The 24,897-nt window shown below is 41.5% G+C and overlaps 1 protein-coding gene across 1 annotated transcript in view; it reads left to right on the top strand.

The window, feature by feature from the left end:
* LOC126273397 (translation initiation factor IF-2-like) overlaps nt 1-17,550 on the top strand; it is a 37,218-nt gene extending 19,668 nt beyond the window's left edge. The window contains exon 3 of the mRNA XM_049976950.1: nt 17,275-17,550. Within this exon, the coding sequence (XP_049832907.1) occupies nt 17,275-17,550 (276 nt within the window). The remainder of the gene's footprint in view (nt 1-17,274) is intronic.
* The last annotated feature ends 7,347 nt before the right edge of the window (nt 17,551-24,897 follow it).

The following is a 24,897-nucleotide window of genomic DNA, read 5'->3' as shown; positions in this document are numbered from 1 at the left end:
GAGCGGTTCCAGATTGTGGCGCCTAGAACCGCTCGGCCTGCCCGGCCGGCATTTTGACAGAGACACGAGGGTATTCAGTTACACATCAATGATTCCATCACTTTGTATGTCCGATTCGCGATTGGGTATCAACTAACCGAACAGTGTCCTCAGGTTTTCATAAAGTTTTTTCATGCAACAGTAAGTGCACGTCGTTATTTTCCTGCATGTCTGATTAACTTTCAGACAACATGACAGATGTAGTTGTTGCTGCACCACCGGTGAATTCAAATGTAGCCGAGATCGTCAGAGCTGCTAACTTTCATTCTTGTCTTTGCCGTTTCCATGCGGCTCATTCATATGCGTTAGACGTACTATCAAAGCAGTTCTTTAGCATGTAAATTAACGTTGTTGTTTCTCTGACATGTGTGAATATCTTGCACATGTCTTTTTTATTTGTGTGTTTATGTGAGTTATTAATTCAGTAAATCTGGAGTCACTGTATTTGTTCCGCAGCTAGATATTCCCTGCCCTCCATCATTTAAATAAGTAAAGGAAAACCGACACTCATGGCGCATTTGCGAGGGCTGTACAGCATTACGACTGCTTGGGATTTTGATCTTCAGTAGTTTGGGGAGGGGGGGGGGGGGGGGTGCGTTCTTCTTACCGATAGGCCAGACGTGATTAAGCATTAAACCTACCTCTTAAGTGGAAGCACACGTGAGCCAGCCTCTTGCAGACTTTTTCTTTGCACTCGTCAGAATAATGTGGTACGATACTTTAAATAATATTTTGTAAAAATTGTAAAAGAAATAAATATTTATATACACTTTTCAAAATTTCTACGATTGTAGTGAGAGATAGGAATTGGGGGATGCGGAGTCGGGGTGCCAGTGTTCATAAGCAAATAATGGTTTTGACATCTTAAGCAGGTAACTTACGAAAGGGGGTAATCAAACACAAAAAGTATGTACTAACAAAGGAAACTCCTCATCGCACCCCTCCCCCCTCAAATTTACCGATAAGCTGGCTTAGTGGATAGCCCTCAAAAACTAAACACAGATCAAGCTCGAAAAGAGGAAGAAGGTCTTCTGAACTGTGAAGCAAAATGGAAACAAGGAAAAGTCCAAGCTCAAGATGCGCAACATCAAGCATATTTGTAGAGCGGTTGCGTTGTGCACATGTAGTCACGACGTCAGAGTGTGAAGGGAGAGACCCGTTTTAAGATCTCCCTAGTGCCCTAGTTTTTCTTCTCTTTTTCGGTGAATTATTCATTGTCCGTCCGGTCATTGTCGTGTATCTTCGCTGCATAAAATTTTGTATCTAAATAGTGGTGTAACGTACGTTTACAACAGCTAGGTGTAAAGAAGGGACCTCAAGACGTACCGTACGTACCTCTTATGTATTCTATGCATGCACCACATGTTATGATTCTTGCGTTCCGTTTTGGAAGTTTTGACTCTTGAATTCCTTTGCTGCAACGTAGTTCACACCCGTTTATTGGTGTTACCTATTTCTGTGAGAGGTCTATGCGGTGTCTCACCTACTTTAACTATTAATCACATTTACTTGCGACGGTAATATATTCTTACCACATGACTCATATTCTATAACCAATGAATAGTTCGACAATTATCAAGATAGCAGAAGGAGGAGAGACACGTCAGTGACGGAGACAAAGTTCATAATTTTGTGAAAAAGGAAATAAGTGCAAGGAAGATCTGAACACGAATTACTGGCCTCGCAGTCCAACACTGAGACCTCACCACCACGACGCCTTGTTCATCCAGTGCTCTCGATGTTGCACATCTTGACCTTAGATTGTTCACTGTTCCTTTTTTTCTTCTTTTTCCACAGTTCAGGACACCTTCTTCCTGTTTTTATGCTTTATCGCCGTTCAGTTTTTGACGGACTGTCCACTGCGCCATTTTATCTCTAAACCTGAGGGACGTGCGATGGGGAATTTCCCTCATAAGAAAGGAAATTAATTATTTGCACATTATCTTCTTCGATAGCTACGCATATGTGATGTACAGCAATTTCTTCATGAAGTGTAACTGTTAGGGTTCAAGTCCTTTTGTAGAGTGCTGCACTGGAGAGGACAGTGCAAAGTGATCCATCAAAGCAGCAAACTTCGAGTGAGCAGTTCGCTGTGGGATTTCAAATGACGTCGTCTGAGAACTCGTTCTGACCATGCAGTAGTTTATCAAATTCGTTCCATCTTGAAATGTAAATCCCCAATTCCTATAAAATATCTTCCTTTTCCTCTTAACTGTCTCGAACAGAGCCTACATTACGATTTTTTTTGGGAAAACATGTGCCTGAAGCAGTTTTATTTGATAGGGTAAGAGTGCTCACTAATGCGTGTATAGAATCTTCTACCCGTTCGGACTATTAGTTCACATCACAAGCATGGCACTAAAAATATATACTCCCGACCGTTAGTATGCGTCGTTGCCGGTAGTTTGCATCTCGACTGAGCTAAAATATTATTTGACGTTCTAGAGGCGTTTTCAACATTATTCTTTCGACTTTATCAGGCAGCCTATATACAAATTTCATTGTAGTAACCTTCACTCTTTTCTGCTGATCTGCAGTTTGTGAAGTGCTCTCTTATCATAATTTTTTATATATGGGGGATGACTGGTTTTGGGTTACATTCTCCATTATGAAAAACGGCCTTAAAAGTTGTCTCTGACTGCTTTGTGGAGAAGTCCATACACCTGCAGATATTTAAGTGGAAATATTCATGTTTATGCCGTACAGGACGGCAGCAATCAACATTTACTATAACAACAGTGCGAGTAGGACACTGGAACATGCCGATGGCATGCTTGCAAATTTTATGGCGTAGAGTGAGTTCCAGAAATATCTGTCCTCGTGTCTCAAGAATTATTGTAAATTTAGTTTTTAGGTGTAAGAATTTTTTTCTGAGCTAGTTCACCGGACTGCGACTCATTGGCTTTAAAAAGAGTGAAGGAATTATCTACATATCTTTTGCAGTAGGCGATGCTATCTGTCAATTAGAATTTTTGTTTCAAGAAAAGTTACTCTAAGCTGTTAATGAAAATTTCGGTTAAGCTCCCCTCAATGCAGTTTCCCATGCCAGGCTCTTCATGTTATACTTGTTATTTAAAAAGAACAATTATATAATAAGTAATAAGAATGAAACATAACTCAGCATAGAATAGGAGATCGAGTTTTCTTTAATAATTCGTCTGTTCCATCAATCGTTAAAAGTTTTACATACACTGGATTAAAACTATAATCTCCCTTCGGATTGGGATGTCTGCCACATCATGTGCATAGGTACCAATATTATTAATACCGTAAGAAATATCCAACACAAAATGTTTCTTCAAAATTTTATCTATTCCTTTCTTAATGTTAACAGCCAATACTTTCCACTATCGACTGGACCGATTTACTCTCCTTATGTGATTTTATTTTCGAGCGCAATGATGGAGTAAGTGCAGTCATTACTTTTTAACCAACAATTTCCTTTTTCGTCAAAATAAAGTTTGGAATGTGAAATTTCTTAGTGTCATTTTTAATTTTATGATATCGGTTTGGCAAAGAAATTCCGTTTTTTTACACTAAACCACCAAAGAAACTGGTATAGGTATGCATACTCAAATAAAGAGATATTTAAACAGGCAGAATACGGTGCTGCTGTCGGCAACGCGTACATCAGACAACAAGTGTCTGGTGCAGCTGTTACATCAGTTACTACTGCTACAGTGGCAGGTTGTTAAGATTTAATTGAGTTTGAACTTGGTGTTACAGTCGGCGCACGAGCGGAAGGACACACCATTTCCGAGGTAGCGATGAAGTGGGAATTTTCCCGTACTACCATTTCACGAGTGTACCGTGACTGTCAGGAATCCGGTAAAACATCAAATCTCCGACATCGCTGCGGCCGGAAGAAGATCATGCAAGAACGGGACCAACGACGACTGAAGAGAATCGTTCAAAGTGACAGAAGTGCAACCCTTCCTCAAATTGCTGCAGATTTCAATTCTGGGTGATCAACAAGTGACATCATGCGTAGAATTCAATTAAACAGCATCGATGTGGAGTTTCGGAGCAGAAGGCTCAGTCGTGTACCCTTGATGAGTGCACAGCACAAACCATGGGCCTATCAACGCCGATAGTGGACTTTTGATGACAGGAAACACGTTGCCTGGTCGAACGAGTCTCGTTTCAAATTGTATCGAGCTGATAGACGTGTACGGGTCTGGAGACAACCTCATGAATTTATGGACCCTGCATGTCTGCAGGGGCTGTTCAAGCTGATGAAGGCTCTGTAATAGTGAAGAGCGCGTGCAGTGGCAGTGATATGTGACCCCTGATACGTCTGTGTACGACTCTGATGGGTGACACGTACGTAAGCATCCTGTCTCATCACCTGCATCCATTCATGCTCATTATCTATTCCGGCCGACTTGGGCAATACCAGTAGGACAATGCGACACACCACACATCCGGAATTACTACAGAGCGGTTCCACGAACACTCTTCTGATTTTAAACACTTTCGCTAGCCACCAAACTCCCCAGATGTGAACATTACTGAGCATATCTGGGAAGCCTTGGAACGTGCTGTTCAGAAGAGACCTCCAACCCCTCGTACTTTTACGGATCTATGGACAACCCTGCAGGATTCATGGCGTCACTTCCCTCCAGCCCTACTTGAGACATTATTCGAGCCCGTGCCACGTCGTGCTGCGGCACTTCTGCGTGCTTGCGGTTGCCCTACACGATGTGAGACAGGTGTACTACTTTCTATGGCTCTTCACTGTACTTTTAAATGAAATCTTTATTTTATATCAAAAGAAGTTTGCAGCGTTTATCAGTCTTTGTAACTGATACTCCCGCTTCACGTAATTTCTCTGTTCAGCTTCCGTATTATAGTATTTTCAAAAAATAATTATCGCAAATAATATGTGTGAAAATGGTAATGTTTTAATTCTGTTGACTGTTATGGAAAAACGTTCTCATTTATTCATTTTGTCTATTTCACTAGCTATTTTAATGTTTGCTATTGAGTTTTGATAGTAACTCTTTTCGGATTTGTCTGATTTTATGTTGCAGTCCCTTACTCAAAAACCTTTCTGCGTTGCTATTTAAACGAACATTAGATATATTTTCCACATGTTTATAAAAATTCGTAAACTTGGTGAGTTGTTTATGTAGGAATCTTTGTTTGGCACTCCTACCAGTAATTTACTCCATTTTGTTTCATTCCAGTTACTCAACATTTCTAGTTCTTGTAATTACTTTCGACTGTGTTGTGTATACCATCAACATGCGTCACTAGTAGGCTGATAGTAAGTGTAACATATCCTGACAGTATCTTCTCGTTAATTTATTATCGAGTTTGATATGCTTGTCTGAACTCGTAGTTCCAATTCGTTTCTTATTTTTTAAGCTGCCTTAACGTTATTGATTTATATGTTAGTTCAGGTGGGGATGATTTACAACTGTAAATAGCTTTTACAAAAATCAATTTTAACGTTGTTCCGTAATCGATTTAGCTTTATTTTCAAGAAATATTTAGTAACTCCATGTGGTTGTCACGTCACATATACTGGAGAAGTGACAGGTAAGTATAATTCAACAACAAAACGTAATTACTAGTTAGTAAGTCTGTAGAGAGAGGCATTACAATATACCCATTACATTAGATTACAGTCTACACGTACAGTAATTGGAGCGAATCACCAGATAAAGTCAAATCTAATTTTACGTTGTTCTCATCACTTTCACTACACACACTGCAGGAACACCCTTTCAGCTGATAAGAACCACTAGTACAGTTTTCAAGCCTTAGCACTTGTCCTTTTGCATAACTATGTGAGTCTCTCAGTACTGAAGATCTTGAGCTGAGAAAGAGGTCCCAAAGTTCAATATTCCAATAGAATGAAGTATATGGTGGAAGTATATTTGTGAAGTAAATTCACGTTCACCCCTACCCAAACAATCCTTCCGCACAAAGAATATAATATTTCAGAGGTATACTTCGTCTTCCGATTTAAATATGTTGGTTATATTTACCTCTTTCACCTCTTTCCGCAATTATTATTTCACAAACAAGATTCTGTTATGAGTGAAATGACAATTAGTACAGTAAAGTGCTTCACAATGCAGTATGATTTATGCGTATGGAAACTGTTAAAAAATCTCAACAGATGTAAATGATTAATCATGTAACAAATTTCAGAAGATGGCAAGAGATCTGCTGTGAAATGAATGAAAGATGGACGGGAAATTAATGAATGCCATGCAGTTCATTATGTACTTAAAAAAATTGGTTTTAGGCTACTTTATTGGAAACATGCCGTTGCCAGTATCGAATTGGTGTAGTTCATCATCAGAGAGCTTTTATGCTTTCGTAAAAATGCATGCTACTTATGTTTAATCGTGAGTTACAATAAACTGTCACTCAGAAATAGTTAGTTCCTACAGGTTTCCTCCAATGAATCTTGTATATATTGTAAACTATTTTCAGTCCCACAGACATTGGTTTTTACTATTGCAATCAAATGACAACGCTTACCATGTGTTCTGACTCACTTACAATAAGTAAATAAGTGATAAGTACACTTACAACGTGTGAATCAAAACATATGGTGCGCATTGCTAATTTGTTTTGCGGCCCAAAGAATGTGTTTTAACAATGAAAACCAACGAATGTGAATGAAAAAATACAAACAGTGCGAATACGATCCGTTAGAGGACAAATGTTCTGCAAGGATAATTCACGGCGACTTGCCAGTAAACAAATGTAACACCCTTTCGGCGAAAGCGTGATCTCCGTCTGATGACGAATTGTATCAATTCGATACCGGTAACGGTATTTTTCGAATAAAATGACTTAAAACTGGGAGTAGACATTAGGAGTGATTTAAAATGGAATGACCATGTAAAATTAATCGTCGGTGAACAGATGCCACACTGAGATTCATTGGAAGAATCCTAAGGAACTGCAATCCGAAAACAAAGGAAGTAGGTTACACTACACCTGTTCGCCCACTGTTTGAATACTGCTCACCGGTGTGGGATCCGTACCAGATAGGGTTGATAGAAGAGATAGAGAAGATAGAAGAGATAGAGAAGAGCCAACGGAGAGCAGTGCGCTTCGTTACTCGATCATTTAGTAATCGCGAAAGCATTATGGAGATGATAGATAAACTCCTGTGGAAAACTCTGCAAGAGAGATGCTCAGTAGCTCGGTACGGGCTTTTGTTGAAGTTTCGAGAACATACGTTCACCAAGGAACCAAGCAGTATATTGCTTCCTCCTACGTATATCTCGCGAAGACACCATGAGGATAAATTCAGAGAGATTAGAGTCCACACAGAGGCATACCGACAATCTTTCTTTCCACGAACAATAAGAGACTGGAATAGAAGAGAGAACCGATAGAGGTACTCAAAGTACTCTCTGCCACACACTGTCCGGTGACTTGCGGAGTATGGATGTAGATGTAGATATAGATATAGATGTAGATGTAGAAAACAATTTTGTGGCTCGTTGCTAGAGTATACCATCAACGTGTTTGACATAACATCCACTGGCTCCAGTTTTGCCATTATTTGACAGAACTGTACAAATCACTTAGTAGCGTAGGCACACCGGTGTGCAGTATTGAAGTACAAATGTATCTTTCGCATGATGTGTTTCACTGCCAAGTTATATACCTTGATGACACTTGGATATTGCGTACAAAGAACTGCTACAGTACAATACAGATGGTAACTGATCGAAATGCTCAATCAGACGAACAGAAAAGACACTTTTATTCAAAGGAAATAATTATTCGGAACACATGGCGATTTCATGACCGTCCCCTGGACATTATAAAAGCCAGGACATGATTCTTATTAGGGCGTGTGATCATTACAGACAGCAAAGCATGCTTTGCAACATCCTCTCACGCTGGCCATCCAGTCGATTACAAATACTGTGTAAGTAACGTATTTTTTCCTTGATTTTGGTTGTGGGGTATTACGTGAGCTTAAACACAGATTCCATTATTGTATGTTGAAGAATCGCCCAAAAAGTAAGTACCTACATTTCTAAATCAGTCTGTTATTATCTCGAAACGTTCTAGTACATAACAATAGGATCTGAAAAGCGTTGACACTTTATTAAAAGTTCTATAATCCTTTACAACTATTAGATTCCTTCTTTACAGTGTTTTACAGAAAATAGCACTGAGTTATAATATCGAAATGTGTTACAAATTGTGGAACTGTGATGTTTAAAAAACAAATAACGATTCGTCAAACAGCGAAATGAAAATAATCCCTTTATACCCAGAGAAAATTGGTTTTACTGTCAGTCTCAATGTAAATGATATACACAAGAGTCATTAGAGAATGACCACACATATCTTATTACGATAGTACCCGTGTTCTCCCTGCTACGAGCCTACGGGCTGCACACAAATGCCTTTTCTTCTCTTGGAGAAAATAAAGATGGTGAAGTAAACAGTAATCAAACTGCTGAATCTGGCTCCTGCTTATAAATTATTACTGATGATTAGACTACAAACACAGGTGTAAAGCCATCTTATAGTATATAACTGCAGTGAAGACACTGACTTAAATAAAACTTAAAAAAGGTGATAATGATAAGAAAATTACTTAGAATGATCATATTTTTGACGCCTCTCACTTCGACTCCTCTTCTGCACACTGACCAGTATCTGTTCTACAACTTGCATAATTGTGATTATTCAAAAGAGTACTGAAGTATATCGTAACATGGAGGGACCCTCTGACTCTATAGCAAGACAGGATGAATACACTACAGGAACACATAGTTGTTGAAATTCATCGCGGCATTACTCACACTTTAACGGAAATAAATATTTAAGGGGATGGATGCTACACTCAGCAACAACATAGAAACTGTACTGTTTTTTCTGCCGATTATTACCTTTGTGAGTGATACTGACAAAAACGTTTGTTTCTGTCTCCTATCAGTATTGGAAATTCAATCCAAAAATATCAAAGCATGAATCATCACCTGACGATCTACCAAAATTTGAAAGATGGAATACGCTCTCTGTGGTTTGAAACATAAAAAACAGTTGACAAAGACAATCAGAAAAATTTTAATGATGACAGCAAAAAATGGAGAAACGTTTTACGTCGTCTGTTAGATGTTTCATTAAATATAGCACAGTAAACCTTGCTTTCCGTGGTCATAGTGGACATATTTCATAGGAAGACAGAGGAAATTTCTCAGAACTTCTGCAGTTGATGGTGCAATATGATTCAGTATTGAAAGAGCATTGTTGAAAACTTGAAGGGTGCGCTGGTGGGTTGAAGAGAGTACCTCCATATTTTTCAAAAGGAATACAAAATGAATTTATTATTAATTTGGGTGAACATGTTAAGGAAACAAGTATTGCAAATGCAAAAAAGACTAAATATTTCGGAATAACTGTTGACAGCGCTCCCAGTGAAAGTAGAACTGACCAAACAAAGTATTTAGATGCACCTGTATAGAAGAAATACATCGCAGAACTTCGTGAACCCTTCCTAGGTTATGACAAAGCCGCGAAATGTCAGGTTTACATGGAAGAGCACAACGAAAAATTAGAAAAATCGATCCAAAACCTGTGTCTTGTTCTTGTGCTAATCCTTCCTCACATCTTTGTGGAGTTCTCGCATTCTCATGCGATCGCTCTAGCGTTAGCTGTTTAGGAACTGTACAGAAGTTATACTTATTCTCCTCGCCTTCTACGTATAGATGGTAACTATTTCCAGAAAGAAACAGGAAAAAGTTTGGAACGGTTGTCTGATACTCGCTAGAGTTCTCATTACAGTTATGTGGAAGTCACAAAAGAAAACTTGGAAACAATTGTGAGCACTCTGGAAGCTATGCAAGATCCAACCAAGGCAAATCTTGGTACTAGAACTGCAACAAGGTCGCTACTTCCTGCTGTAGGTGATTTTACCTTTTTGACCTAAACCACCTTGCAGCACATGATACTTGAGGAATCAAATGTAACCCAGTAATATGTACAGTCTCCAAAAAGGACTTTGGATAGAGGAATTGACAAATTAAAAACCATGAATGAGTTTTTAATGGCCGACCGAAGTACAGTTATAGACAATGGTGTTACTTTTGGCACTAAAAATACAATGACATGGACATTAATAGAGACCGACGAGGAAGAAGAAAGGCAATTTAAACAATTCCGTGTGAACTGACTCATGAAGCTGGATTATCCATTCAAGAAGAAGGTCGTCGATCGATGTTTGGACGCTTGTACCAATCCATACAAGAATTGCCACAGCGACACACGGCCATGAGGGAACTCACAAAAATGTTCCGAATTATTGAAACAAAATTTGTGATATAAGTTTCCAATGACGCTCTGGCTGTAGCACTAAAGAATGTGGTAGAAATTTACGTTGAGTTCGACAATAAGTAAGTGCTGCAAAACATTATTACATATCGTAGCGGTCTACTTGCAACCAATACGAGAGTGTACGTTGATGCTAACTGGACGCCCAAGAAATCGTTCAGTCTATAATTAAATGGAACATCAGTGAATCAATATCCTGTACATCACTTATAATTCGACGCTTCTGGACCATTCGTTTCTCAGTTGCATTATGCACGAATTTTTTTTTTCTAACTAAAATAGATAAAAAATTGTCTTCGCGCTACTATGAATCAAGAGCGACAAGCCAGTCTGCTAATTTCATCAATCGAAATAAAAGTTCCAAATGAAATAGATTTCAGCGTCGTAATAGAAATTCCCAATAAAATAAAGGCATGAAAACGCTATAATAATGTCACTATCTGGTACTAAAGTTACGAAACTAATTATGTTATAACTATACAACCTTTGCTGCCACACGTATGAAATGAAGGGTAATTTCCTTATTCTATTCTTTTTCTTTCTTTGCATAGTACTTCATTTTTGCTGTGCTAAATGATGATTCGTAGTTCCTAGTTTCTCACTTACACGAAATGTGTAATGGGTTGATACATAAGTTAGTAGCGTTTTTGTTTTGCATGCTGGTATTCCTGCTGCTATCGCTTCATTTTTCGATTGTTATTTTTTAGTTGTAGTTCATTGTTGCTATTTGAGTTTATATATTGTCATTTTTTATCTCGATGTAGTGCATGGAGCTGTGGACGCTAGAAGATGGATTGTTAAGTGGAGAAATAGGAACATATCTAACATATTCTTCTGTTTGACTTCAATACAGAGGTGACAGCGGCAGAGACAGCCGGAAATATTTGGGTCCTATAACGGGATAGTGCCGTTAGACAAAGCACGGCAATAAAATAATTTTCTCGTTTCGACGCTTAGTGGCTCTCCACGTTCAGAGAGACTGTCGAGGGTCTATCAAGATCGTTTAAATGCATTAATCTACGATGATGGAGACAGTGTACTCGAGAACTGACAAATGTGATGAACTGTGATCATTCCACCATTCTGCGACATTTGTATGAAATGGACCAGGTTAAAAAATTGTAGGTATGCTGTAAGCCAAAATCACAAAAACCAGCAGCTGGCCATATGTGCATCTCTCCAATCTCGTCATCAGTTGGCTAGTGAACAACAATCCCGTATCGTTACTGGTGACGAGAAATGTTCTCTTTGTTCTAACGTAAGGGAAAGGAATGAACGGCAGAGCCAAAAAAATACATCTGCAGTTCACTGTACGAATACCTGTCCGCAAACCACAGAAGGTAGCTTTCCATCTGGTGGAACAGCGATGGACTGCCGCCGCGAGATGTAGCGATCACTGCTGACATTTATTATCAACAACCAGGCGCAGCCAGCAACAACGACCAGGAAAACTACGCAGTGATGCTACTCCACTATAATGCTCCCGCATTCTGCTAGACAGGAGTTGGGCTGGAAATTCATTCCGCATCCACCTTATTGATCATGCGCCGTCAGATTTTCACCTTTTACATTCTCTATCGAACAACCTTCAAGGAACTTCCTTTCCGGAAGAAAATGCGCCCAGACATGTCTCGATGAATTCTTCGCCTCAAAACCACGTGATTTCTACAGTCGCGGAATCGAGAAGCAGGCTGTTGTAAACAGTGAAAGAGAATATATTATTTATGACTGAAGTCATTGTTACGTGTATTTCTTGCGTTTATTAAACTTACGAAAAAACGCTACGACCTTACGCACCAACCCACTAATAAAGTTTTGAGTACACCCATTATGAATATATGATATTTTTCTCAACCAGTGCATCTACAATATAACCTTTTAACAAAATTTATACTGTCAATACATCAGTTTCTAAGCCTCATTCAACTTCTCTGCCCCGGGTCACCTATGGGACTTCGTCGGCTCCCTCTGCCGTATTTTTATGGCAATTAGTTCTCGGTTTCTGCGATTGCCCTTTCTCTGAATTAATTGGATGACCGACCGCTCCACAGGTGGAAAGACACAACACAGTGCCACATTTGTGTGAAAGTAATCTGTGACTCTTCATATGTAAATCCCTGACGAAACAAATGCTTGTAGCTTGTGTAGGGAGGCATCTTGTCTCGATCCCTCACTCACTCTCTCCTGTCTTAACTTCTGATGTAGACCATCCTTTTATAGTACTCTCTGCGAACAGGCCTCCGGATACCCACTGGTGCGGCCGACCGCCGTGTCATCCTTGGCCGATAGGCGTCACTGCATGCCAACATGGAGGGGCATGTGGTCAGCACATCGCTCTCACGGCCATTGTCAGCTTTTGTGTCCGGAGCCGCTACTTCTCAATCAAGTAGTTCCCCAATTGTCCCCTAAAGAACCGAGTGTAACCCACTTGCCAACGAGATTTGGAGACTCAGGCGGTCTTACACCCAAGTACTAGCCAAGCCCGGCAACACTTAACTTCGGGGAACCGACGAGAACCGATGTTACCACTTCAGCAGGTCCATTGGACTAGCTTTGATTGTAAGTGCTGAATTTTTTTACGAATGTATATTTTGTAACAATGTATCAGCTTAGTTATGAAATAATACTATTCAACATAATTCATTGCATCCACCTTGTCCCAACCCGTATATCTATATTTCAGTCACAGCCTGAGACGAGGCAATGTGGAAGTCTTCGAAACGTAATGCCATTTTAGCAACCCTACACGCAAATTTGTACCGAACTATCAGTTTAATAAGTCACAACTGCAAAATACTGACACGAATTCATTACAGACGAATGGAAAATAGGTAGAAGCTGACCTAGAGGAAGATCATTTTGGATTCCGAAGAAATGTTGTAACATGTGAGGCAATACTGACCCTACGACTTACCTTAGAAGATAGATTAAGGACAAGCAAACCTACGTTTCTAGCGTTTCTAGACGTAGAGAAAGCTTTTGAAAATGTTGCCTGTAATAAGTTTTTTCAAACTCTGAAGGTGGCAGGGGTGAAATAAAGGGCGCGAAAGGCTATTTACAACTTGCACAGAAACCAGATGACAGTTATAAGAGTCGAGAGGCATGAAAGGGAAGTAGTGGTTGGGAAGGGAGTGAAACAGAATTGTAGCCTATCCCCCATGCTATTCAATCTATATATTGTGCAAACAGTAAAGGACACAAAAGAAAAATTCTGAGTAGGAATTAAAATTCATGGTGAAAAAATAAAAACTTTGAGGTTTTCGAATGACATTGTAATTCTGTCAGACACAGCAAAAGACCTGGAAGAGTAGTTGAGCGGAATGGACAGTGTCTCCAAAAGAGGATACAGGATGAACATCAACAAAAGCAAAACGAGAATAAAGGAATGTACTCTAATTAAAGCCACACGTGGTAGCCGCGCGGTCACAGGCCCTTGCCACGGTTCGCGCGGCTGCCTCCATCGGAGTTCGAGTCCTTTGCTATTTTGTGTGTTGTCCCTTGCATAAGGTAGTTTAGGTTAGATTAAGTAGTGTGTAAGCCTAGGGACCGATGACTTCAGCAGTTTGCTCTCACAGGAACTTATCACAAATTTCCAATTTCGTAATTAATTCAGGCGACGTTGAAGGAATTAGATTAGGAAATGAGACACTTCAAGTAGTAGATGAGTTTTGCTATTTAGGGAGAAAAATAACTGATGATGGCCGAAATTGAGAGGATGTAAAATGTAGACTGACAATGGCAAGGAAAGCGTTTCTGAAGAAGAGAAATTTGTTAACATCGAGTATAGATTTAAGTGTCAGATGTGGGCGAGCGGCTATAGGCTCTTCAGTCTGGAACCCCGCGACCGCTACGGTCGCAGGTTCGAATCCTGCCTCGGGCATGGATATGTGTGATGTCTTTAGGTTAGTTAGGCTTAAGTAGTTCTAAGTTCTAGGGGACTGATGACCTCAGTTATTAAGTCCCATAGTGCTAAGAGGCATTTGGACCAAGTTGCATCAAATCAGTCTCTGGACTTAAGACCACAACAACAACAGCATGAAAATTGGCATGATGAATCACAGAACCTGCCTTCATTGCCTTATCATGCTTTACGAAGTTCGATTACAATAAATTGTACACATTTTTAAACACGCCAGGTTTAGCGATTCAAACATTGATAACGATACACAGCCCTATTAATGAATGACAATAAAAATCAACTACACCGATTTTTATACATAGTCATAATTTTATTTCATTTTCTTTATCACAGTGTCTCGTCTTCCTTATACACTCACGTTCAGAAAAAAAAACAGAACACCTTGAACGACTAGAGGTAGGCCGTTCATATGCACAGGACATGTACATTAGTATGTTCTGCGGAAATTACTATCATTTCAGTCACTTCGGTTTAGCACCAGGCCCGCTATGGGCCCTGGTAACTTGTTCTTCGCAAGATGGCATCGACACGAAAACGAAGAGAATGGCGTCCTGTGGTATAGCCATTGATGTGGCATTCTCCTGATTCCCAAGTCCATCTGTGGTCGTTGGTATTGGATTGCCAACGTCGGTTCACCATATTCCACATGTTTTCGTTGGCAACAAGTGTGGTGATCTGCCGGGTCAAGAGTGAAGGCTGACGTCCTGTGACACCACTAAGGCAGTTTTCGTGCAGCAACATGTGGTCATGCACTGTCCTGGTGAAAAATGGCTCCCGAGGTGCTGTGCTGAAAGGGTACGGCAACGAATCGCAAGATGTCATTCACGTAAGTCACGTTGGCTACACGGCCTTGGACACGCACCAAATGTGATTTGTGGGTGTAACCTGTAGCAGCTCGCACCATACAGCACTGAGTTGGCGCTACATGTCTTGGGAAAATGCAGTTACTGAGTTGTCGCTTCCCTGTCTGCTGTTAACCAAAATGTGGTCGTCATTTTCAAACAAACAGAAACTGGATTCATACAAAAACAGTGTCTGCTGCCATTACTGTCCCCAGTGATGTCATTGCGTACACCATTGCCATCTAGTATGTTTCTGCACATTCGCAAAGGTAGGCAGAGAATAGGATGAGGTGCACATAGCCCGTGGCGTAATAAACGAAGACGGAGTGTCACCCCTGGCAGTCTACGAAGTGCTACTGTGTTCCACTCTCGCGCGTTCTACGGCCTTCTGTGAGCCATTCTGCACGCACCCGTAGCAATGCTGAAACACTTCGTTTGGCACGAGCAGCAGTTTCCAGGATTGATGTATCACATTTTCACATGCTAGTAATGCGCCCTCTTTTAAACTCACTGATTTGACTGTGTGGTTCGCACATCGTGCGAGGCATGCTGCACGTCTGCCAGAGTCACATGATCCATTACATTCTGTTTACAGCTACAACGAGAGCCACAGGCAGATTTTACCGGTAGGTGGATGATACGTGATTTCTTAGTCGTATCACCCTTGCACAGCATATCTTAAATAGGATAAAAGAGGAAGTGGGACGGAATCATGGTTGGTAGTCACACTTTATAATTAACATACTTTATTGGAATTACGCCTTTAAAAAATAATTTGAGAATTACAAATTGTGGAAGAGCCACTAGATAAAACTTTGAAAATACACTTAGAAATCAAACGTAGTCAGTACTCTAACTTTTTTTTTGTAAAACAAAATTGACAATTACAAATTGTGGACGAGCCATTAGATAAAAGAAAAGGGGGTAACTGAAAGACTTGAGAACTTCAAACTCCATGTAGGACTAAACCCAAAATAGGTGTAATGAAACAATTACAGATAAAGGGAGACTTAGTAACACTTGAGCACTAGTGCCAAACTAAGATGCCCGTACATAACATGATAGAGTCAATCAACTCAAAAAAACTACAACATAGACACTGATCGTAAAGAAATAAATGTTTACGTACTCAGACATGTTAATTCAAAAAATTACTAGAAAAAGCTGCACAAGGTACTCAGCCGATGCTATGCAATTTAAGGTTTAGCCAGTTGCGAGTCCGTAATTCTTAAGAAAACAAGTTCATATACAAACGCGTTACAAACAAAATATTTATCTCCCAGCTCAACGAGCCTTGACGGAAGAAAGATAAATACTTAACTTTGGAAGGGGATATGTGACCTACTCCGGTAGTCGCCAGGTTCTTGAACACTGCCAGGTCTAGACCTCGGATGACATTTCACTCCCCGCCAAGGCGCTCGCTTGCATTATTAAAAAAAAGGTTCAAATGGCCCTGAGCAATATGGGACTTAACATCTGAGGTCACCAGTCCCCTAGAATTGAGAACTACTTAAACCTCACTAACCTGAGGACATCACACATATCCATGTCCGAGGCAGGATTCGAACCTGCGACCGTAGCAGCCGCGTGGTTCCGGACTGAAGCACCTAGAACCGCTCGGCCGCAACGGCCCTCCCGCCGCGAAGGACACGAGATCTCAAGGATTACCCGTCGAATGCTAACAATCCACTCGCCTTGCCTGCGAAGCCGCCATATAAGACACGCGAAAAGAGCAAAGATAGCTTACCTCAAACACAATCGATCTCAACGATATATGAACAAAATAAGCCTGGCGCCAGCTCGCCACGGCTCAGTGGTGTTGTGTCGTGATATCGATGTTGACCTGGAATCCGAGGGCTGACATGAACCAAATGCTAATGTTCTCCAGAGCATTCTAATGCACATGTTCTCCGAATATGAAAGTCCTGTCTGTAATCGTTCAAGGTGTTGTCTTTTTTTCTGAACATGAGTACAATATTGCTGCTGCCATCAGTCCCATTAGTAAACCATTATTAAATTATTAACTCTGACTCGAAGCAGAAATATTATATGTCAGGCTCCATATATTTGGTATGGTGTTTTCGCACTGAGTTTAGCGCAGCTCCTCGTGCTTCGCAGTTAGCTCAGCCCAGATTCTGACGCAAGCAGAGACTCGTCTGGGGAGGCCCCGGCAGTATCGGTTCTCGCAGACACTACGCAGCAGCTCCCCCGGAAGTGCCAGCGCTGGGGACGGCTGCGGACGGGCCTCCTCTTGTTCGGCCGGCGGCGGCGGAATGCGATGCGCCCCCGCGGCCCGCCCCCGCGGCCGCCCCCGCCCCCTGCGCCGTAATGCACGCCACTTTACGACTTCCTTCCGGAGCCGTCGCGCCGCCATTGGCTGGCCTTCCCCGAAGGGACGCCGACCTACCACCCGATCCCAACTGATTCGATCGAACGTCACGAGAACAAACGGCGATCACTTCGTTCTCGTGTAATGTTGCTCCAGCGTTTCGCTGAACCCGAGTGTAGAATAACAGGAATTATTTCCGTCTGCTCTCAGGTGCCGTTGCTATTTAAACGGGTCAGCTAATTTATAGGATGTAGACAAATTTCCGCTACCAGTCACAATAAAAATTTATTTATTCGTCACACGACCTGTTTCGGGCTCGTGCCCATTCTCAGATGTTTACACATTCATGTACATATTTATATCGCTGGAGATGACTCTTTGAATGCAAATAAAATTATTTCCTGCTGAAAAAACAGATATAAGTGTAACAACTGTATGTGGCAAGGCAGCACTTATCGAAAATATTCAAAGAGTGATCTCCAGCAATGTAAACATGTACATGAATGTGTAAACACACGAGGAATGACACAAGCCGAAAACTGGTTGTGTGACAAATAAATTATGTTTTATTTGGACTAGTAGTGGAGATGTTTCTACACGCTATAAAGGAACAGTCACGGAGTTCAACAGCATCCACTACGGATAAAATTCACTCAACTAATTTACATTTAAGCCGAAGATGGTCTTTCCACAGTGTCGGTTATTTAACAAGCATTTTTATTCTGAAATCACAGTATCAAACAATTTGCCCGATATTATTTTAGAAATGCTAATGAACAATATTACATCTACGAGGGTAACCCCAAAAGTAAGGTCTCCTATTTTTTTATAGGTACGTAGATCTGTTTATTTCTACAATGAATTATATCAGTTTACAGCTTGAACATTTAGCTATTTGTCGACTTAATCACCATTTCCGTCGATGCATTTTTGTAGGCACTGTGGTAGTTTTGTATGCCCATGTCATACCAGCTCGCCGCCATGCTGTTATGAACCTCTTCTTTCACCTCGTCGTCGGTGCTGAATCGCTTTCCGGCCAAATGTTCTTTCAACCTAGGGAACCGGGTGCCAAGTCAGGACTGTAGGGTGGGTGGTTTATTAAGTTCCACTGAAACTGTTGCAGGAGAGCAACGGTTTGCCGAGCGATGTGTGGGCGAGCGTTGTCATGGAGACTGTGGACGCCCTTGCTCAATATTCTTCTTCTCTGGTTCTGAATTGCCCGTCTGAGATTTTTCAGAGTCTCACAGTACCTGTCAGCGTTAATTTCGGTCCCAGCGAAGCAGCTCCGACGATGAGGCAAAAGAAGAGGTTCATAACTTTCTCAACAGCATGGCGGCGAGCTGGTATGACATGGGCATACAAAAACTGGCACAGTGTCTACAAAAATGCATCGACAGAAACTGTGATTATGTCAGAAAATAGCTAAATGTTCAAGCTGTAAACTGATGTAAACCATTGCAGAAATAAACAGGTCTATGTACTTATTAAAAAAATATGAGACCTTACTTTTGGGATTACCCTCGTATAACGGCGGATTGTACTTGCAATTTTGCACAGCGTGATTAAAATGTAAAATTATATTTATCCTCGTTATCTTTTCAACACACACGTGAATTAATGACACTGGCTGCCAACAATCGGTGAGGATAGCTGAACGCCGGCCGCGGTGGTCTCGCGGTTCTAGGCGCGCAGTCCGGAACCGTGCGAGTGCTACGGTCGCAGGTTCGAATCCTGCCTCGGGCATGGATGTGTGTGATGTCCTTAGGTTAGTTAGGTTTAAGTAGTTCTAAGTTCTAGGGGACTAATGACCACAGCAGTTGAGTCCCATAGTGCTCAGAGCCATTTGAACCATTTTGATAGCTGAACAATGGTGCCGAACCGGGATTCGGTCCCGCATTGACCGGTCACCACAGCGTCATACTGATACAGTAGTCATCGCAACTGGACCGACTACTCTGGCACGCCTTCCTTTAGACTCAAATTCTGAACTTTTCAGCCCCTTGCCCATTCTCTTCATTACCCTCGTAATTTCGCTGATTCCCGTAAGAGTTCGAGAGGGTTGTGCATCCGCAATGAAGTGAACAACTGGTCGTGCTCGCCTTAATTATATACCGTGGTGTCTGTTCCTTCGACCAGGTCCGAAAACGGTGGCGGTCTGTGAGGCCGTCACCCAGTCGAAGTGCTCAGGCATGTCAGAAATAACAGACACCACATATGAGAAACTCATTTCCAGAAGCCACCAAGTTCTAAAAATTGAGAAATGAGATAATAGGTGGCAGCACTACTTAGAAACATTACCTATGTAATAAGAATTGTTATGTACGACAAAAAGCACCTAGTCTGTTATATATTAAACCTTAAGACTTGCTGTTTACGGCGAAGGGTACCAAATCCAGTCGCATTTTGTTTACAGGAAGTACCAGAGCCCGACAGCCAGTCTTGCTGGTCTTGGTAATGATGTCACAAGCAACATGATCGAAATCTGTTTACATGACACTGTATATTGTAAAGCTGTGTCTGACGTTTTTTATGTTCATTGTGAGTTATTAAGTTATGTAGTTTGATATATCAGATGAATGCTGTGAATCTCCAACAGGAAATCCAGGACCACGGTTACCAAACTTTACACAGTTTTCAGCCAAAAGGTACCAAATCCTTTTTATTGATGCAGTAACAAATAGACAAACAAACATTTAACAAGACTACTTTGCATAATGTGTCTCAACAGTTGTCTAAACGTAAGAACAAAGCTGTAAAACATATTCTAATGCTACTGTGGTTGTTAAACGGTTTTTGTCTCTTCTTACAAATGAGATTCTGATATATCGCTATAATTTTCCTGGAGAAGGGGGTGAGAAACGGCAGTTGTTGTGAAGACATGTGGTAACATGTCAAACCGTCTAGCTTTGAGTTCATATAAGAGTTCGTGTTCAAATAAAGCTTTGAGCCGGCCGGAGTGGCCGAGCGGTTCTAGGCGCTACAGTCTGGAACCGCGCGACCGCTGCGGTAGCAGGTTCGAATCCTGCCTCGGGCATGGATGTGTGTGATGTCCTTAGGTTAGTTAGATTTAAGTAGTTCTAAGTTCTAGGGGACTGATGACCTCAGAAGTTAAGTCGCATAGTGCTCAGAGCCATTTGAACCATTTTTTGGAAGCACTGAAATGCCGGTAAACACAATTGAAAATCCGTGGCTTATGTCACCAAATATTAACAGCGATGAATGACAATAAGTAATTTATTTCACGAAATGTTAAAACTGCTGAACAATGGGCTTTCACACACTATAAGCTGCTCGGAACCAGTACATGATGTGTTCAGGGCGACATTGGCTTCCAGCCATAACAGGCTGCGATGTGGGTATCTGAAGGGACTTTTCCGAACGAAAAAAGTAATTAAATGCCAGTTGTGAGTTTTCCTTTGTACGGTGCACACTTCGGCGGCCCCCTAGTCCGTCTGTGAGGCCGTCACCCAGTCGAAGTGCTCAGGCAAAGGTGTTAATATTGGTGACGCCACAAATTTCGAAAACCACAGTTTCTTATTTACCTTCGGACCCAATATAATGCTTTCAACGAACAGTTCTTGAACCAAATGTCTTACCCCCCAATCACTGATTCAGGTACGCTGCTGCCCCACTAACTTCAAAACCTACCTTTCACGCTCATTCATGCCTTATTCATCACCTTCTGCCGTAACTACATCCTACTGGCTCTCTCCAACCATAACATCGGTCGCCACATGTAATTGTCTTGCCAGCGTCCGTCAAAACTCTCCACCTTGCAACATCCGGTTTCTTCCCTCGTCCTTCCACCACCTCACTAACTTTTAGTTGCTACCTCCAATTCTACAGATCCCCACAGTCACATTCATCATTCCATCTCCATCATGGTCATAATTTCATGAACCACCGGCGTCACCGCTATAGCGCAGCCGCCTTTGCATTATTATCAGAGATTTTAACCTTTTTGTAAAATCGTGTAAAATATGTAAAAAAATTATAAGAAACTGGCCTCCAATGTGTCTGTCGATTGGCTATCGTGCTGCTTATCTGGAACGTTGCCCAAAAATGGTAGCGTCGTTTTTAAGTTACGCATGTCGAACACTTCACCAATTTTACTGTCGATACACTTCTACCTTTACACGTTCATACAAACTAGGTTGTTAGATGTATTGTTACAGAACCAGGCTGAAAATAGGGTGAGTAACTCCTTTATTCCACGTAACCGTATAAAAAGCTTTTACATCTACCATCACCAACTCTCCTTCTCTTTCAGTCATATTTGAACAGGTCAGCTCTACAACGAGTACAGTTCCGATATATACATTTATCGGCCTTAAAAAGGAATACTATACTGCTAAACATCTTTTGGTCGTGTAAGAAAATAGGAACACTGAAATTACAGTGGCATCATTAGAACGTATGTCTGAATATGATTTACTTTTTCATTCGTAGTCTCAGTGTGGATAACAAAACTTTCCCAAAAACCTGCTATGCAGAAAACGTCCTCGGCGAGCATCTCTTTCTTCCTAGCACTGGATCTCAGTGCCGCAATCTCCTCACTAAAGGTTGACGCCCTGTGACATCAGCGGTGATGTCAGCAACCGTCCGATCCCGTAGTTCCCTAATCGCCTATTTGCATTTAAAAAATGCAGGGAGCGTCACAAGGTAAAACTGCCTGTTACGGACTCGCCGCTATTGTGTGAAAGTGGCTACAGCCGCTAAGTCGTGTCGAATGTCATCACAAAATTACGGCTGTCACTTTTTATATCTCTGCTCGAAGACGGATTGTTACGCAGTCATTTAAGCCGAATAATAGTTCTTCAGGGCGAAATTTGATATTCAAAATGATGTTTTCTAATATTCAAACGTACATCATGCGGTGTTTCATAAGTTCATGTCGTGCTAGTTGAGATATCGATACGAAAAATGTAATGATCTAAAGTCCTCGTCATGACTGGGTGTTGTGTGATGTCCTTAGGTTAGTTAGGTTTAAGCAGTTCTAAGTGCTAGGGGACTGATAACCATAGATGTTAAGTCCCATAGTGCTCAGAGCCATTTGAACCATTTTTTTAATGATCTAAAGAGTTGAAACAAAACCCTAAAGACATTGTTTCACATATTTCTGAGTTCTCCTACATAATTTTGATAATAGTTGTGGTAGATAAAAGCTTCTTCATCCATACAGAATGTGAGCGAGCAGTCTTCCTGAAGAACGCTTGCAGTAAAAGGACAAGTATTCAATAAAAAAAATGACAAGTAAAGAGAAGAATATACAACTTCATGTTATATATATACAAAGATGGATTTTTTGAGATAGTAATTATTCCAACGCAAATGAAGCTGGGAGAGGTAACCGTCTAATATTATACAGGCTGTCCCAGGAGGAATGTTCAGTATTCAGGAACATGACAGGAAGTATCATATAAAGCAAAAAAGGTTGGGAAACGTGGTATAAAATGCATACCTTAAGAGCTGTGAGCACTTGTTTCACCTTTGCTGCTGTGAAACAAATCACTTCCACTGAAGATTTGTTCATAACTCTTAAGCAATATACACCGAATGAAAAAACAACAGCAACACCAATGAAGAGTTGTGTGACATAAACGAAACTTGGTAGATCTGTGTCTGAAAGATGATGCCTGTTCAGATTTCGGGCCAGCCACATCAGAGTGGTGCTAGTAACGCCAGTATGAGGATGCAACATCAGGTTTCCTTTAAACACTATAACTGTCGTCAGCGTTAGTTGCCTTTGAAACTGGAACTGGTGATTTGATGTTAGTCAAGAATGCCCTTAAAGTGACAATGACCACCATCTCAACACCTCACTGAGTTTGAACCAGGTTGCGTAATAGCACCAAGAGAAGCCGGACGTTCCTTTTGCGATACTGCAGAAAGGCTTGGCAGGAATGTAGTCATCGTACTGCAATCTGAAATCCAGTTTGTGGCCGCGCGGGGTAGCCGTGTGGTCTAGGCGCCTTGTAACGGTCCGTGCGGTTCCCGCAGTCGGAGGTTCGAGTCTTCCCTCGGGCATGGCTGTGCGTGTGTCGTCCTTAGCGTAAATTGGCTAAGTTTGATTAAGTAGTGTCTGAGCTTAGGGACCGATGACCTGAGCAGTTTGGTCCCATAAAACCATACCACAAATTTACAAAATTTTGTACTTTGCGCCACAGTGACACAACGAACTGTTAAAAATTAGTTGCTTCAAGGACAGCTCCCAGCCCGACACCCTGTAGTGTGCGTTCTACTGACCCCAAACCACAGTCATTTGCGATTTCACTGCTGGCAAGCGGGAACTCACTAGACGGCAGGGTGGTGCCCTGTTATGATTTCTGATGAAAGCTGCTTTTGGCTGGGTGCCAGTGATGGCCGTGTGTTGGGTGGAAGGAGGCTAGCTCAGGGGTTGCATCCAACCTGTCTGCGTGCTAGACACAACTGACCTACCCCTGGAGTTATGGTCGGAGGGTCGATTGCGTATGACAACAGAAGCATCCCACGCACCTTCACTGCAAATTTGTACGCCAGTCTGGTCACTGGAACTGATGCGCTGCCGATCATGAACAGCATTCCAGGTGGTGTTTTCGAACAGAATACCGCTGTCGTACCACAACATGCTCCACAGGGTTTCGACATGTTGCCTTGGGCTGCTCGATCACCAAATCTACGTCCAACGGAGCACGTATGGAACATCATCGGATAACGGCTCCAGAGTCAACCACAACCAGCAACAACGGCCCCTGTATTGACCGACCAAGTGCTTAAAAATGGAAATAAATCCCACCAAATGTGATCCGGTACCTGTACAACATAATGCGCGCAGGTTTGCATACTTGCATTCAATATTCTGACTGCTACACAGGGTACTAATGTACTAGCATTTCACACTTGTGATGACTTACATCTAGCTAACATTAGCCTGTGATTTTGCAATGTTAATAACGTAAATATGTTACCTGGTCAAATATATTTCCGAAATATGATTACATTAACTACATTTCGCTGTTGCGGTTTTTTTCCGTCGGTGTATTTTAGAGGCCTTGTTCACTAGACATCTTTGCTTCGAATGATCGTTCCTGTCATACCCCGGAATTCTGACCGCTCCGACTGCGACACACTGTATAAATCTGGCGAGGTCCATCGGCACCAACCGACCACCGTGTCATTCTCCGCCAATGCCGTCACTGATCAATTTCCCTACACGTATAGCGCAGGACAGTAGTAGTCTAATAGATAATGTATTTGTGCAGCAAGAGGATGTAGAACAAACACACTCTTTCCCTGTGGTAAATGGATTATCTGACCATGATGCACAACTGATTAACTTACAAAACCTAACAGGGTGTACACTTCAGAAACCATTAATTAAAAGTGTGAGGGTGCTCAACCCGGTATCTATAGACCACTTCAGAGAAAGTTTAGGAAAGGAAAACTGGGAAGATGTATATAAT

This window comes from Schistocerca gregaria, chromosome 5, assembly GCF_023897955.1.
Source record: "Schistocerca gregaria isolate iqSchGreg1 chromosome 5, iqSchGreg1.2, whole genome shotgun sequence".
NCBI lineage: Eukaryota > Metazoa > Arthropoda > Insecta > Orthoptera > Acrididae > Schistocerca > Schistocerca gregaria.
Note: the sequence above shows the minus strand (reverse complement) of the source record. Positions and strands in the feature narration are given on the sequence as shown.